This window comes from Mesoplodon mirus (assembly GCF_964341445.2).
Source record: "Mesoplodon mirus genome assembly, chromosome: X".
NCBI lineage: Eukaryota > Metazoa > Chordata > Mammalia > Artiodactyla > Ziphiidae > Mesoplodon > Mesoplodon mirus.
In genome coordinates this window covers 47,145,332-47,163,031 of record NC_138981.1, presented here as the reverse complement: position 1 = coordinate 47,163,031, position 17,700 = coordinate 47,145,332, and the positions used below count along the sequence as shown (strand labels likewise).

Genomic DNA, 17,700 nt, shown 5'->3' with positions numbered 1-17,700 from the left:
CCAAGACAACATGAGGCACATCCCTGTGGGTTAGGTTAGCTGACATATGACAAAATAAAAATCCTCTTTTCCCTTGTGGGTGCCCTGAAGATCTATGGTTGGATGATTCACAGAGCCATGCTATTGATGCCCTGACAAGACCTGTGGCTATCTCTGACAGGTTAGATATCCTGGAGGTACATGCGGACACAAACAAAGGGACCACGGAGAAAGGTCCTGAGTATAGCCCATTGTGTTCTGGCAGCAGTCTCCACCCTTGTTCAACCACCCCATGAGTGTGAGGAATTGGCTCTGCCCACCATTGGGCAGTGTTTACACTGGGCCACTACCTACTTACCAAGACAGAAAGTTCTTGCAGCTGTTGATAGTTACGCAGGTTATAAGGCCACTCTCCTGGCAATAAAAGTAGCCACCTCAGGGTCCACAGTTGGTGTTTTCCTCAATGTACTCTTCAGAGATGAGTCCAGTTAACTCTGACCCCAAGAGTGGGTCATGATCTGATTGTAAAAATGACCTCCCACCTTTCCTACTAACCCCAAGCACTGAAGAATAGAAGAGCGGAATGGTCTCCCCATCTCCAAGCTCAGGACCCTCAATAACCCTTACTTGTCAGTGAATGACTTACCATTGCAAGCATTTACCTTCTCAAGTCATGCCCCTTACTGTGTTGTGTCCCACATTACAAGTCTCTTGGTGAATAAAACAAAGGGGTGTGTTAAGATGAGGGAGTGCAGATAACAGTCTAGTCAACATACGGTCTGAATCCCCAGGTATATTTGTAATCTGGCCATGTTCAACATTCGGGGACTTGATAGATGGCCTGAGCTTTTCTTTTTCAAATCACAAGTGGGGAAGCAGAAGAGCTCCTTTATTGACTGGACTTGAACACAGAAAACAAAGTTCATTGGGAAGAGCTCTAAATTATTTTTCTCAAAATTAAAATTTTTCCTTTAACACAAACCTGTGCATTGTTTGTAAATTCCTCATTTAAAACAGTGAGTGCAGGACAGTTGTTAAAAGCCCAGGTAATAAAATGTATTCAGTTACTTGAGACAGTAAAAAACCTAATTGAGAAGTATTACAGACAAATTTAAAAAAATATTCAAAAGCATTTCAAATACCAATAAGAGTTTCAAATGGAATATTTTATTCACATGTTAGTTGTCTTTTTAACATGTACACACACACTGACACACTCTGATTGGTCTGCGTGGAACAAGGGTTGTCTAAATATCCTAAGGGAAAATGAAAAATTAAAAAATATATTAATTTTTCATTGTTATAGACAATTACATCCACATCACTTACAAAGCTATTACTGATTCTGTTCAAGGAAGCAGAATGGCATAGGAGGAGGAAACTTATGGGTAAATTCAGCAGTGACACAACTGAGATCTCAACATGAGAAAGCTGACAAAACATGGATTTTTGCTGTGAAATTTTTCTTTGCAAAATATGGAGAAAAGTCTCTCAATGGGCAGTAAATAAGAGAAGGTGGTGAACTTTTGTAGTCAATTCTCACAGTATTGTGTAGGGGCAACAAGAAAACTGCTTAGTCCTTCTCTGGGACCAGTTTCAGAACTTTTCCAATCGCAATGGTCTTACCCTCATCTCTTAAAGTAAAACGACCCATTTGAGGAAAATCTTTGAATGTCTCAAGGCAGATAGTTCCTGCTGTCCTTAAACGGGCAATGCACACTTGATCTTGTTTCACGAAGCGGGGCCGTGTCTTACTCTTTTCTCCTGATTTTTTATCTACCAAGGAGATTAAGGCTGTTATCTCAACTTCCTCAATACAAGTATGAATGTGCAGCACCGCATTATAACCTGGGCAGATGATGGATTTGTGCTCAATAATCACTATCTGAACATCAAATGTGCGTCCAGAATGGCAAAGATTATTAGGATCACAGAGTATGAATCCTGGAAGAATCTCTTCTTCTTCAATTCCCTTCAGTCTGATTTTAAGGTTTTCACCTGGGGCTACATAATCAGTTTCAGCATCATCAGAAAGTATTCCAAGAACTTCCACATTGTGCTTGTTTGGCATCATCACAAGCTGCTGGCCTTTAAAAATGGATCCTGATTCCAGCTTTCCCAGGACCACAGTGCCCATATCCTTGTACTTATCCACAATTGGCAGTCTAATTGGTCCATCAATGGATCTGTTGAAGTTTGGCATATTATCCAAATACGGAATGAATGGTAATCCAGTGTACCAAGGGCAGAAATCTGATTGCTCTTTAATATTTGCCCCGGTAAGCCCTGAGCAGGGCATAAAGTGAATGTCCTTTTTGGGACTGAAGCCGACTTTCTTCAAAAAGGGCACTAGCTTTTCTTTACATTCTTCATATCTCTCGCTGCTCCAATTTACTGTGGGATCATCCATCTTATTAATAAGCACTATTAAATATTTCACCCCTGCTGTTTTTGCCAACATCGCATGTTCTCTTGTCTGTCCACCTTTTTCAAATCCAGTCTCAAACTCTCCTTTCCTGGCAGAGATTACCAGTACAGCCAAATCAGCTTGAGAAGCACCACCAATCATATTTGGGACAAAACTCTTGTGGCCAGGGGCATCTAAAATTGTGAAATGTTTCTTTTCTGTTTCAAAATAGGCACGACCCACTTCTACTGTTTTACCCTTGTCTCGTTCTTCCTGATTTGTATCTAAGGCCCAGGACAAATACCAAGTTTCTCTGTTTTTTTCTTTAGCTTCTCTTTCATATTTCTCAAGTGTCCTTTTGTCAACCATTCCTGTCAAAAACATGATCTGTCCTCCAATGGTTGACTTTCCGGCATCTACATGCCCAATGAATACCACATTTACGTGTTCTTTTTTAGGAGCACCTGAGGGGACGACCACAGATTTCGATTTTCTGATTTCCTCTTTCTCAATCAATTCCTGGCCACTTTCTTCTGGGGGCCCCGAATCTCCCAAGGAACTACCCCCTGGCTCAGCTTCACTTACTTCTTTATTGTGCTCCCATGATTCTTCTAAGACCATCTCCACCTCTCCATTTTCTACAACAGGTTCCGAAAGTTCCATGGTAACGGCTGAATTGGAACCTTCACGCCACACTAACTGTTCCTCTTTGGAATGTTCCACAGGTGCCCCCCGTCCCAGCCTTTTACCTTGAGGGTCGCCCGCGCCGGGGCAGGTTTCATCGATGCCGGGGGCGTCGGCCGGGGGGGTCTGCGGCTGGCACGGGCCCCGCAGGAAGGACGGCACGAACTCCGCGGCGTGGACGTTAGGCACGAAGGGTTTGGCGTTGACGTTGAGCTGTCGGCTGAAGGCCGAGCTGAGGGGCTCACGCTGGGCCTCGGCCGCCGCCGCCGCAGCCGCCGAGGCGGCTCGGTCCCCGCTCGGGGCCAAACCCGGTGCTTCCATGTCCACCTGGTCCCAGCAGTCGGGAGCCGAGTCGCTGCTGCTGCTGCTGCCCGGATCCATGGTCCTCAGCCCTGATGGATGCGGGGAGGGAGCGGGCTCAACGGGCCAGAAAGAGCGGGCAGTGCCGCCGGGGGTGAGGCGGCAAGAGCAAGGGGCTCGGGGGGGAGCGACACGAACCTTAGCGGCGGCGCGGAGGCAGCCCGGTCCCGACGCTGCATTCGCAACTGCGGCGGCGGCAGCAGATATGGCGGCGCAGCCTCTCCTGTTGTGTGTGAGCGGATCTCCTCCCCCAAACCCCGACCACTTCCGACTCCTCCACCGCCGACCCGGCGCCGGGCGGGGATTGACCTCTCGCTGCCATCCGTACGCTCGGCCTCCTGCATCCTCAGTCCTGGGTGAAGTCCGAAAGTCTCTGTCTCTGTCTCTCTCTCTCTCTCTTTTTTTTTTTTTTTTTTTTTTTTTACGTAAATGTCCATTCATTTTTGTTCACGCGCTCCGGAAGAGCGATTTGACCACGATTTAATGAAGCCTAGACAGGCACACCTGATTTCCAACTCTACTCAAGATTCAAGTGAAAATGAAAATTCCTATTGAACAAATGGAGGTAGGATAGGGGTTAAAGGTTTACCCAGCAACCGAAGGAAGAAATTAGTGATCAGGGAGGCGCTCTTGAAATACAGGGAGATGAAGCCAAACCTTGGAAATGCGACTTTAAATCAGTATTAATTTGAAACCCGAGGCCTTTGGATTTCCCTTTTCCAATGCTGCCCCTCCCGCCCCTGCCCCCGACCCGCCAGAAGCCTATAACTTTGGCTGATGGCTTCTACCGTGTAAAGATGGGGTTATAACCTTTTTTCATGTTAAGCACTTTGGCTGTATCTACATGGAAGGAATTCCCAAGGAGACCCTTGTCCTGGTAAAGCTGCGCAACCTACAGCATTTGTGCAGGTGCCAGGACAATAGCTGGCCTGTGATGCGGTGTTGGATCACATAGACAGGCACAGGACTCAGATCACTTGTATTCTTCTAACCAACTGTATTCTGGTGTACCTGCCCCACTCACCAGCACCTCCCTGGAGTACACTGTAGGTCCACAGAATTTCCTCTCTAATTCTGGGGGCCTGGAACCTTACTGCTGATACTGGGTTTGCTCTAAGAAAGAATCAGTGTCATATTGGAACCTTACAAGGCTTGTGGGTATCAGCCTAATTAAGCCGATTAAGACCTCCGAGATGGGCAAAGTCCATAAGACCCTAAGCAATAGAATCTCACTCTTAGAAAGAGTTTGTAACATTTGAGCCAAAGCCTAGAAGAGCTACATTGTAATTTATCTTAATTTAGATCAAACTGAAATAGAAAAAGGATACTGGGAAAATGCAGTTTTCTAGTACAAGACGAAGTCATAGAGGTGGATATTAAATACATCCAACAACAACCCAAAATGTAAACATTAGTAACTGATTTATAACTTAAGAAATTTGTTCTGCAGATTTCAGGGGTAGAAAAAAATGTCGTATGTCTAACACACTTGGATCCTTGGTGGTTTCAGTCTGGGTTTGCCACTATTTTACTAGCTCTGTGCTGTTCCCAAGCCATTAGATGTGAAACCCCTTCATTCTTTTTGCCTCAGGTAATGGCTTAATTATTCGCTATCACATAAAGAGAATGTACACACCTAATCACAAAGAATAGGAAGAAATGAGAGGGTGAATGCAGAGACCCTTGGACAGCACTCTACAATGTGCTGGAGCCTTTCTTGGGCATGCTGTGAACCTCAGATAGACTTACTAAAATGTCTCTGGGAGAACTTGTCAAGGTTTAGGCAATTGTGTTCACATAAAGTTACTAATAGAAAGGAAGTGGAACAGACCAGAGACATTCCCTTTACCTGGGTCATTTGTATTGATCATGAGAATATTAGTGTAAATGCTACTTAATAATATCTCTGTTAGAGAACAGAGGATGATTCACTTTTAGAAAACTAAAGGAGAAATGAGAAATGGTGACTGGATGTCTTCACAAGCCATCATCCTTGGGGCTCAGGGAGAGGCAGATACACCCAAGAGAAAGAAACATTGACCAGGCTATATACACAGAGACTAACCTTGGACAAAACGCTCTTTGTTTGTGTGATGGGCTGATTGTCTCCAGTTGATCTGCCTAGAACTTTGAGAGAGTTCATCAGTATATGGGAGAAGCCCCATCAAAGGAAAGATCTGGCCACTGCTTAATTCAATCATTTTCCACTTAAAATTTTTTATTGCAAAATATAGCACAAATACTGAAAATTGCAGAAAACAAAATTATAGCTTATTGACTTAGAAGGAAAACACACTCCTAACCACCACCCAAATCAATAGAACTTTGCCAGCCAATCCAGAAGGCTTCTCTGTACCCTGTCCAAACACAGCCCACTCCTTCCATCCTTAAATGTAACCACTATGCTGACATTTATGGTAATCACCTTCATGATTTTCTGTACAGTTTTATCACACAAATGTATACTCAAGCACTACAGTTCAATTTTGCCTAGCTTTTTTTTAAACATCTTTATTGGAGTATAATTGCTTTAAAATGATGTGTTAGTTTCTGCTTTATAACAAAGTGAATCAGTTATACATATACATATATCCCCATATCTCTTCCCTCTTGCATCTCCCTCCCTCCCACCCTCCCTATCCCACCGCTCTAGGTGGTCACAAAGCATCGAGCTGATCTCCCTGTGCTATGCGGCTGCTTCCCTCTTCCCATTTGTTTATTTTTGTTTTGGTTCCATTTCTCTAGGAGGTGGGTCAAAAAGGATCGTGCTGTGATATATGTCATAGAGTGTTCTGCCTATGTTTTCCACTAAGAGTTTGATAGTGTCTGGCCTTACATTTAGGTCTTCAATCCATTTTGAATTTATTTCTGTGTATGGTATTACGGAGTGTTCTAATTTCTTCTTTTACATGTAGCTGTCCAGTTTTCCCAGCGCCATTTATTGAAGAGGCTGTCTTTTCTCCATTGTATATTCTTGCCTCTTTTATCAAAACTAAGGTGACCATATGTACATGGGTTTATCTCTGGGCTTTCTATCCTGTTCCATTGATCTATATGTCTGTTTTTGTGCCAGTACCATACTGTCTTGATTACTGTAGATTTGAAGTACAGTCTGAAGTCAGGGAGCCTGATTCCTCCAGCTACGTTTTTCGTTCTCAAGATTGCTTTGGCTATTTGGGGTATTTTGTGTTTCTGTACAAATTGTGAAATTTTTTTGTTCTAGTTCTGTGAAAAATGCCAGTGGTAGTTTGCTAAGAATTGCATTGAATCTGTAGATTGCTTTGGGTAGTAGAGTCATTTTCACAATGTTGATTCTTCCAGTCCAAGAACATGGTATACCTCTCCATCTATTTGTATCATCTTTAATTTCTTTCAACAGTGTCATATAATGTTCTGCATACAGATCTTTTGTCTCCTTAGGTAGGTTTATTCCTAGGTATTTTATTTTTATTGTTGCAATGGTAAATGGGAGTGTTTTCTTAATTTCAATTTCAGATTTTTCATCATTACAGTATAGGAATGCAAGAGATTTCTGTGCATTGATTTTGTATCCTGCTACTTTACCAAATTCATTGATTAGCTCTAGTAGTTTTCTGGTAGCATCTTTAGGATTCTCTATGTATAGCATCATGTCATCTACAAAGAGTGACAGCTTTACTTCTTCTTTTCCAAATTGGATTCCTTTTATTTCTTTTTCTTCTCTCATTGCTGTGGCTAAAACTTCCAAAACTATGTTGAATAATAGTGGTGAGAGTGGGCAACCTTGTCTTGTTCCTGGCCTTAGCTGAAATGCTTTCAGTTTTTCACCATTGAGGATGATGTTGGCTGTGTGTTTGTCATATATGGCCTTTATTTTGTTGAGGTAAGTTCTCTCTATGCCTACTTTCTGCAGGGCTTTTATCATAAATGGGTGTTGAATTTTGTCGAAACTTTCTGTGCATCTATTGAGATGATCATATGTTTTTTCTCCTTCAATTTGTTAATATGGTGTATCACATTGATTGATTTGCATATATTGAAGAATCCTTGCATTCCTGGAATAAACCCCACTTGATCATGTTGTAAGATCCTTTTAATGTGCGGTTGGATTCTGTTTGCTAGTATTTTGTTGAGGTTTTTTACATCTATGTTCATCAGTTATAATGGCCTGTAGTTTTCTTTCTTTGCGACATCTTTGTCTGGTTTTGGTATCAGGGTGATGGTGGCCTCGAAGAATGAGTTTGAGAGTGTTCCTCCCTCTGCTATATTTTGGAAGAATTTGAGAAGGATAGGTGTTAGTTCTTCTCTAAATGTTTGAAAGAATTCTCCTGTGAAGCGATCTGGTTCTGGGCTTTTGTTTGTTGGAAGATTTTTAATCACAGTTTCAATTTCGGTGCTTGTGTTTGGTCTGTTCATATTTTATATTTCTTCCTGGTTCAATCTCAGCAGGTTGTGCATTTCTAAGAATTTGTCCATTTCTTCCAGGTTGTCCATTTTATTGGCATAGAGTTGCTTGTAGTAATCTCTCATGATCTTTTGTATTTCTGCAGTGTCAGTTGTTACTTCTCCTTTTTCATTTCTAATTCTATTGATTTGAGTCTTCTCCCTTTTTTTCTTGATGAGTCTGGCTAATGGTTTGTCAATTTTGTTTACCTTCTCAAAGAACCAGCTTTTAGTTTTATTGATCTTTGCTATCATTTCCTTCATTTCTTTTTCATTTATTTCTGATCTGGTCTTTATGATTTCTTTCCTTCTGCTAATTTTGTTTTTTTTTTCATTCTTCTTTCTCTAATTGCTTTAAGTGTAAGGTTAGGTTGTTTATTTGAGATGTTTCTTTTATCTTAAGGTGGGATTGTATTGCTATAAACTTCCCTCTTAGAACTGCTTTTGTTGCATCCCATAGGTTTTGGGTTGTTGTGTTTTCATTTTCATTTGTTTCTATGTATTTTTGATTTCCTCTTTGATTTCTTCAGTGATCTCTTGGTTATTAAGTAGTGTGTTGTTTAGCCTCCATGTGTTTTTATTTCTTACAGATTTTTTTCCTGTAATTGATATCTAGTCTCATAGTGTTGTGGTCCGAAAAGATACTTGATAGGATATCAATTTTCTTGAATTTACCAGGACTTGATATGTGACCCAAGATGTGGTCTATCCTGGAGAATGTTCCATGAGCACTTGAGAAGAAAGTGTATTCTGTTGTTTTTGAATGGAATGTCCTATAAATATCACTTAAGTCCATCTTGTTTAATGTGTCATTTAAAGTTTTTGTTTCCTTATTTATTTTCATTTTGGATGATCTGTCCATTGGTGAAAGTGAGGTGTTAAAGTCCCCTACTATGATTGTGTTACTGTTGATTTCCCCTTTTACGGCTGTTTTATTTGCCTTATGTATTGAGGTGCTCCTAGGTTAGGTGCATAAATATTTACAATTGTTATATCTTCTTCTTTGATTGATCCCTTGATCATTATGTAGCGTCCTTCTTTGTCCCTTGTAATAGTCTTTGATTTAATGTCTGTTTTGTCTGATATGAGAATTCCTACTCCAGCTTTCTTTTGATTTCCATTTGCATGGAATATCTTTTTCCATCCTCTCACTTTCAGTCTGTATGTGTCCCTGGGTCTGAAGTGGGTCTCTTGTAGACAGCATATATATTAGTCTTGTGTTTGTATCCATTCAGCCAGTGTACATCTTTTGGTTGGAACATTTAATCCATTTACATTTAAGGTAATTATAGATATGTATGTTCCTATTACCATTTTCTTAATTGTTTTGGGTTTGTTATTGTAGATCTTTTTTTGTGTGTGTGTTTCCTGCCTAGAGAAGTTCTTTTAGCATTTGTTTTAAAGCTGGTTTGGTGGTGCTGATTTCTCTTAATTTTTGCTTGCCTGTAAGTTTTAAATTTCTCTGTCATATCTGAATCAGATCCTTGTTGGTCCAGTAATCTTGATTGTAGGTTTTTCCCTTTCATCACTTTAAATATGTCCTGCCAGTCCCTTCTGGCTTGCAGAGTTTCTGCTGAAAGGTCAGCTCTTAACCTTATGGGGATTCTCCTGTATGTTATTTGTTCTTTTTCCCTTACTGCTTTTAATATTTTTTCTTTGTATTTAATATTTGATAGTTTCATTAATATTTGTCTTGCTGTGTTTCTCCTTGGATTTATCCTGTATGGGAATCTCTGTCCTTCTTGGACTTAAGTATTTCCTTTCCCATATTAGGGAAGTTTTCAACTATAATCTCTTCAAATATTTTCTCAGTCCCTTTCTTTTCTCTTCTTCTTCTGGGACCCCTATAATTCGAATGTTGGTACATTTAATATTGTCCTAGAGGTCTCTGAGACTGTTCTCAATTCTGTTCATTCTTTTTTCTTTATTCTGCTCTGCAGTAGTTTTTTCCACTATTTTGTCTTCCAGGTCACTTACCATTCTTCTACCTCAGTTATGCTGCTATTGATCCCTTCTAGAGAATTTTTAATTTCATTTATTGTGTTGTTCATCACTGTTTGTTTGCTCTTCAGTTCTTCTAGTTCCTTGTTAAACATTTCTTGTATTTTCTGCATTCTATTTCCAAGATTTTGGATCATCTTTACTATCATTATTCTGAATTCTTTTTCAGGTAGACTGCCTGTTTTCTCCTCATTTGTTAGGTCTGGTGGGTTTTTTTCTTGCTCCTTCATCTTCTTAGTGTTTGTCTGTCTTCTCATTTTTCTTAACTTACTGTGTTTGGAGTCTCCTTTTCACAGGCTGCAGGTTCGTAGTTCCCGTTGTTTTTGGTGTCTGCCCCCAGTTGCTAAGGTTGGTTCAGTGGGTTGTGTAGGCTTCCTGTTGGAGTGGACTAGTGCCTGTGTTCTGGTGGAGGAAGCTGGATCTTGTCTTTCTGGTGGGCAGGTCCATGTCTGGTGGTGTGTTTTGGGGTATGTCTGACCTTATTATGATTTTAGGCAGCCTCTCTGCTAATGGGTGGGGTTGTGCTCCTGTCTTGCTAGTTGTTTGGCATAGGGTGTTGAGCACTGTAGCTTGCTGGTCATTGAGTGGAGCTGAGTCTTGGCACTGAGATGGAGATCTCTGGGAGATTTTTGCTGTTTGATATTACATGGACCTGGGAGTTCACTTGTGGACCAACATCCTGAACTTGGCTCTCCCACCTCAGAAGCACAGCCCTTATGCCTTGGTGGAGCACCAAAAGTCTGTCATCCACAAGGCTCAGAATAAAAGGGAGAAAGAAAGAATGAGAAAGATAAAATAAAATAAAATGAAATGAAATTGCCTACCTTTTTTGATAATTCTTTTAAGTCTCTCGATCTACAGCTTCCCAACCTATCTTCCATTTTTTCCCATCATTTATTCATTGAAGAAGGTAGATATGTGACTTGGAGAGTTTTCTACATTCTTGGCTTTGCTGATTGTATCCCTATGATATAGTTTAAAATATTCCTTTTTTTCTCTGTGTTTTCTGTATATCTATAATTGGATCTGTGAGCTTGATATAGGTGCAATTTTTTAGCAAGAATACTTGAATGGGGAGTTTGAGTATTTCCATAAAGAGGCACGGCACATAATATCAGGTTGTGACTCCTTTTACAGTTAGCAGAAGTTAATGATGATAGTGTAGAAACATTGCATCATTAGGTGTTGCAAAATTGTGATATTGTACTTCTGTCATTCTTCCTTTCTTTATTAATTGGGATACACATTTAAAACAGTTTCCTTTTATTGACAATTTTGTTACTTTGAGGTACAAATTGTAAAAGAGAGACAGGGAAGTGGTTGATTATTTCTCTTTATTTGAGTGTTTTGAAAATAATGATGTTGTTGCCTATAATCCTTCACAGATGACAAATAAGGATATTGCAAAAGAATAATTATGAATTATTGGATTTACATATATTTGATGTTTTAAACAACTTTTCTCACTACACATTAAATTTTAGATGGTCCATTATTGACCAGTGGAAGCCTCTTCAAGTTGGGTTCTGAGAAGTTTTGAGACTATGCTAGTAATCCTTCATGGTTTATTTATTATCTGGTGAGACAAAATATACCAGACCAATTTTATATATTTCTGCCAAACCAGAAATACTGGTTCTCAATGATAAAAGAGAATGATAAAAATTAGAAAATAAAATAATTATTCATTTGATTTATCCCACCTACACATATAGAAGTCTTGATACTGCCACCACCAATATGATTAGAGAAAACAGATGTTTTTTCCATAAGCTCTACACATTCTCTACCAGTATATCATGGTTGAACTACATTTATCTGATAATAACTCATTTTGTTGAGTGTTTCCTGGGTGCAGGTCATATTTCAATTACTTTCTATGGATTTTCTTATTTCATTTTCCCTACCTTTCTGCAAAGAAGGTAATCTTATCACTATATTTTACAGAAAAGAAATGGATGTTTAGAGAAGCTGCGTGAATTATCCAAGGTCATATAACTCGTAAGTAGTGGGCTTTGTGTTCAAACACTGGCAGTATGATTCTAAGGCCATACTGGCTTGTAGCATCTATTATCTACAAAAAAATGAATTGGGAGATTTGGCAGGTTTAAATCACAAAATGGGAGAAGAGGATAAAGTCATAGATTATCTGGAGAAAATGAAAATACTGGTGAATTTTAGAAAGAAAGGATAATACAGTGAAGTTCTTTTATGAGGACATGTTTTCTTCCTGAAGTAGGAGATAACCCTGTGGAGATTGTGAGAGAGGAATGAAATAAGTAAAATGAGAAATGGAGAAGGTTTAGGATAGACTTTTAGGGTGTGGGGGAACTGGCTGACTTGCAAATGTAAAATTATTTTCTTAAGAATTCCAATTAAACAAAAGCAGTTTATACTGGAAAACATAATACTCTCTGGTGTTGAGATTCCCCTCTTTCCCCCTCATACACCTAGCATCATTAGGCAGACTAGAGCACAAGCAGAGTTTTAAGTTTCATCCAGGTTTTAGGAATTGTAGTACCAAATCGGCTGGAAGGAGAAGATGAATATATCAAGGGACTAGGGATACAGGGTTAAGAACACTGTGTTGGTTGCCTTATATTGGTTTTCTCAGTGTATCTCCCCGCTGCATTCATAAATATGCCTCTCCATACTGAAGAGGCAGGAAAGCTTAATTCTCTGTTTCCTAGAATTTTTACTAGTAGGGTTCCAGATGCATTTTACCTTCTGTCAATCTGATGCACACTGATCAGATTTATTTTAGAGCTAATTTAAGTGTAGAGAGATGTAGAGTAAAGCAGGCATGATCTGGAGTTGTGAATGTAGCTGGGGAAGTATCTTTCTTGAGCTAACAATTCTGGTAGAATTTCCTGGTTCCAAGAAAGCAATTAAGACACCCTATGCTTAAAGCCAACAGTTGCAGTGGAAGCATGCTGATTTACACTCAACTGTGGCAGCTCCCCTTGGGGACCAATTCTGCTGAATGACTATAATAATCATTCTGACAGGCCATGAATAGACTTGTATCTCCAGGCCCTAGGACAGTATTTATAGGCCATAACTCCCCAAATTAATCCCTGTACTAATTAACATAGAATGCTTTCTGCTAACAGCAACAAAACATTGACTAGTACAAGTAACGAAAAGTTGGGGTTCAAAATCAAGTCATACCATTGTTAACTACTGTCTTCATTTAATATCCTTAAACATTCTGTGCCTTAGTTTCCTTATCTGATAAGTGGAGATGAATCCACATTCACATGTTCACCCTGAGGTACTAGGGGCAAAGGTACATGGTGGGTACAAAGAGCCAAAGAGGCTAGATTTGTAAGATACTTCAGTGGCATCATCATTACTAAACACGAATATGGTAAATTGTGGGACAGCAAATTCCATCATGGATGATACGCCTTATAGAAAAGCCTGTGAGTAAACATAAACAAAAATGCCTAATTTGAGGCTAAATGGGGGTAAATGTATCTCCATTCTAAGGCAGTCCCTAATCCCCGCAATGTCCACACCACACCCCATCCAATGTTTCCAGTCCTAGGTGAGAATATAATTACAAACCAAACCTGAAACTATAAACCTGTTGTTTTCAGACTCATTCACACACAGTCAATATGGGAAATATGAAGAACTGTGAAAACTGAGATTATCAGTCACTCAGACTTGTTCATTTTACACCAGCACACAGAACTGCTAAAATAAAATTTAGTGAAGCATATAAATAAAATGATAATTATGTGACATGATGGAGATGTTGGCAAATGCTACAGTGGCATTCATATTGCAATACATAAATGTATCAAATCAACACATTGTCCAACTTAAGTTTATACAATGTTATACGTCAATTATGTCTCAATAAAAAATTAAAAATAAAATTTGGTGAAGCACACTCAGCTAGAAGTGAACTGCCTGATAGCCGAGTGCTGGAGTAGCCTAACCAGAAAATAGTCTTATTTGAGTCTTAACGAGTGGAAAATATCTCCATACGGTAACCTGATGGCCAACCAACTCCTGCATGTGTCCTAGCAATTTCTGAGTAAAGATTACTGTGATCTCTCAGAGTAATGGGATAAAGTCAAGGGGTTGTCTAATTCCCCTACATTTTATCCAACACTTCTCATGTAGCAGCCTGTATTCAAGTAATCATGGGTACAAATGTTTTACACATCCCAGATTCTGTATGCTTCATGATGTTCTGGCAATCTCTTGTGGAGCTCATTTCACAAGGGCACAGGAGGGCTAGATCTTTTTCTCCAGGTTAGAAATCAGAAAATTGAAGTTTGGAGAAAAGGAGGCTGGTTACCAAAGGGTCTTTGATGTGACCAAGGCCCAAACACTCAGCCCTCAAAATGCACAGCCATGATGGGAAAAACCATTGAGAGGAAGAAGCCGAGTAAAGCCACTTGGAGATTTACTGATAAATGATTTCCACAGGGGTGCTGGTACAATGATATGGAGGAGATAGCTGTGTCAGGGAAAGAGGAAATCTGAGCTATGCAAGGTTCCAGAAAGTAGAGCAATAGCAAATGATGGCACAGATGAACACAGAGAAAACAGTGTGAGCGAGAATTAATGGTAATGTGGGGAAATGAATACTGTAAGCCAAAAGATGATCAAATCCATGAGCCTAGTTGAGTCACCTGTCCCCCAAGTAAGGTAGAAAGGTCCAGCGAAGGAGAGGGAGTCTTAATTCTTCTGTCTCCAAATGTAATAATACCTGCATCACAGCAAAGACAGCCAAAGGGTAATGCCAGTTTCAAACATCTGGTGGAGGGATGAACACAGTAAGATAATGTTGTAATAAAACAGGAAAGTGTGATGTCAGTACACTTCACTCAGTTCTATGATGTACTTCCAGCCCACACTGACTGAGCGCCGGCTTTGCATTTGCCCCTGTGTGGGCAGATTCAGATTATGAGTCTGCATCACGCAGGGACAAATTGAGTGCCAATAAGAATAATACCTAAAACAGACTTGAACACATAAACTGTGATTAAATGTTGGGTTCATAGTGGCTTTAGAGGAACAAAGACCTCATGGTCACCGTGATCAAATGCTAGGAAATAGATTCATTATTTGGAAATTGAGTAAGCAGAGGCAAGTAATGAAACAATTATCCTGTGTGTGGCATATGAATGGTAACACTGGTTACCAAATAGTGAATGAGGGAAGATTCTCATCGGAGAACAATTCCATCGAATAAATGAAGAAGGGTAGATAAAATGAAAATATCTGCATTTTCAACCTCAAATGATGCAAGCGCTCTAGGCAATGAGCACCAATATCTGCTCGCTTTACAAAAAGAGGGACAACCATGCTGTATTCACCTCCCAATGGACGAATGCGACACTGCCTCTGAGACATACTTGCCAAATTATGAAGACTGAACCAGAAGAAGACAAGATGTAAATCCCAATTTGCAGGAAAGGCTGGGGACAGAGGAGTGTGTTAAATGACGCCAGTGAAATGAAATCAGCAAAATTCTGCATGTGGATGACTCTCTAGAGCAAAGGACTCATTTCTCATGAGAAAAAGAGAGAGTAAGAGAGGGTGAATTTTACAGAGAATTAGCAGGCATATTGAAAAACTGCAGTGCCTGAGTCTAAATGGGATCCAGAGTTGAAGAAAACAAAGTGAAAACATTGGCATTTAAAAGAGAGAAAGGGAAACTTTACCTGTGAGTATTGAAGATACTAAGTAATTATTAACTCTTGTTTAGGCATGATAATGGCCTGTATTGTGTCACTAAAGTAGTCTTTGTAAGGAGTCTTTATCTTGGAGAGCTATATTCTGCAATATACGTGGATTACCTGAAAAAAATGTTCGGGATTTGCCTGAAGAAAACCTGGAGGGGTGGGTAAATTAATAGGTTTACATGAAATAAAACTGACCAAGAGCTCATGACAGTTGAAGTTGGGTGGGATTTACATGGGAGCTCGTTATAATAGTTAATTTGTCATGTGTCAGTTTGACAGTATTTATAGCAGAAGGTTTTTTTAAAAAAAATATCCAAAGCCACAAAACAGACTAATGAAATCAGAATTTCTGGATATAGAGCCAGTATTAGAAGTTGTAAAAGTTAACTTCAAATGAGTGTAAGGGAACGTTTGGAAGCAAAGGTAAAATAAATAGGGCCTTATGTTTTTTGTTTTTTGCTGTTTGCTGTTGTTGCTGTTGTTCGCAATAAGAAATCTGGAAGCACCCATTTGTTCTCTGATTCAGCTGCTCCAGGGCCCCATGTCTTCCATCCCCCTGATCCACTATTTTCTGAAGGTTAAAGTGGTTAACTCACGCAGCCACACAGGCATCTCTGCAAGAGCTCCAGGCATCTCTATTGCATTCCAAGTGCCACCATCCTCCTGTGCCACATCTGTCCTTCTCATTAAAAAAAGGCATATACCACAGAAGCCCCCAACGCATTCCCCATATGTCTCATTGGGCAAGACTGGATCATAGAGCCACCTTTCGCTATAGAAGAGGCTGGAAAAATCATTACTGACAAAGGGAAACGGTGTAGCCATGATTGGATTGGAGAAATCCCAAGTCCCACCTGGGGCCTGAACATATTACCTCTTTGACAAAAATTAGTTTTTCCTACCCTAGGGCATCGATAGGAAAGGCTGTTGGGTCCAAAATCAACAAATCCACTGGGAAAGGAGAAGCGGAGCTCCTAGGGCCCAAAACAAGTCAGGGGTAAGGATTAAGTATGCACTGAAGGGAATATACTCACAGGATTGAGTCACCTACTCTATCCAAGCACTTTCACACCTGCTATCTTGTTCAATCCTCACAACAATCCTATTAACGAGGTAAGTGGCCTTATCTCCATGTTGCATGAGATGAGGGACCAGAGCCTCCTACTGGATGGGCGAGGTGGCTAGTTAGGGTTCTGATTAGTGGCTCCACAGCACAGTACTTTGCCCATCTGCCAGGGGTTCTAACAGCCACCTCCCTGGCTCACCAAAATCACTGTGGGAAATATTAACAGGGCAAAGGGAGGAAGTCCACTGTTTGCTCAGCACTGTGCTAGGCATATTCCAATTCAGGAAGGGGGCCTAGTTTGATTCTGGCTCTACTCTGATGGCGGATGATGTTTGCAGATTTAGGGCTCACATAGCGGCTCACAAATGATCCTGCCCCACACTATCCATTCTGCACACCAGGTCACACGTGAAAACTGCAAACACGGGAACTCAGTTATGGGCTAAAAAAGGAGTGCAGGGCGTAACACAGGAAGTGTGAAGCTTGATGATCTGACCATAGGCAGAGGTGCTGTCACGCTGATCTCATTGCCAGCAGGTCTGGTCGCCTGTTCAGAAGGAATGAGCTTGACGTACATCATATGATATCACTCATATGTGGAACCTAAAGAAAATGATACAAATGAACTTCTTTACAAAACAGAAATAGACTCACAGACATAGAAAACAAACTTATGGTTACCAAAGGGGAAAGGGGCGGCGAGGGATAAATTAGGATTTTGGTTTTAACAGATACACACTACTTTATATATATATATAATAGGTAAACAAGGACCTACTGTATAGCACAGGGAATTATATTCAATATCTAATATCTTGTAATAATGTATAATGGAAAAGAATCTGAAAAAGAATATATATAAATACACATAACTGAATCACTTTGCTGTACACCTAATACTAACACAACGTTGTATATCAACTGTACTTCAATAAAAAATATAAAATAAAATAAAGGAGACCTTCAAGATGGCAGAGGAGTAAGAGGCGGAGACCACCTTCCTCCCCACAGCTACATCAGAAATACATCTACATGTGGAACAACTCCTGCAGAACACCTACTGAACGCTGGCA

The 17,700-nt window shown here is 40.1% G+C and overlaps 1 protein-coding gene across 1 annotated transcript; it reads right to left on the bottom strand.

The window, feature by feature from the left end:
- Positions 1-1,126: 1,126 nt before the first annotated feature.
- On the bottom strand, positions 1,127-3,673 carry GSPT2 (G1 to S phase transition 2). The gene is made up of 2 exons (XM_082610035.1): positions 3,569-3,673; positions 1,127-3,462 (listed from the first exon to the last, which is right to left on the bottom strand). Exon 2 carries the CDS (start codon positions 3,449-3,451, stop codon positions 1,553-1,555), a length of 1,899 nt encoding a protein of 632 aa, XP_082466161.1. The 5' UTR covers positions 3,452-3,462; positions 3,569-3,673; the 3' UTR covers positions 1,127-1,552.
- Between the last annotated feature and the right edge of the window lie 14,027 nt (positions 3,674-17,700).

Excerpts from the sequence above, each read along its gene's own strand:
- GSPT2 (XM_082610035.1), bottom strand. The coding sequence starts at position 3,451 with ATGGATCCGGGCAGCAGCAGCAGCAGCGACTCGGCTCCCGACTGCTGG.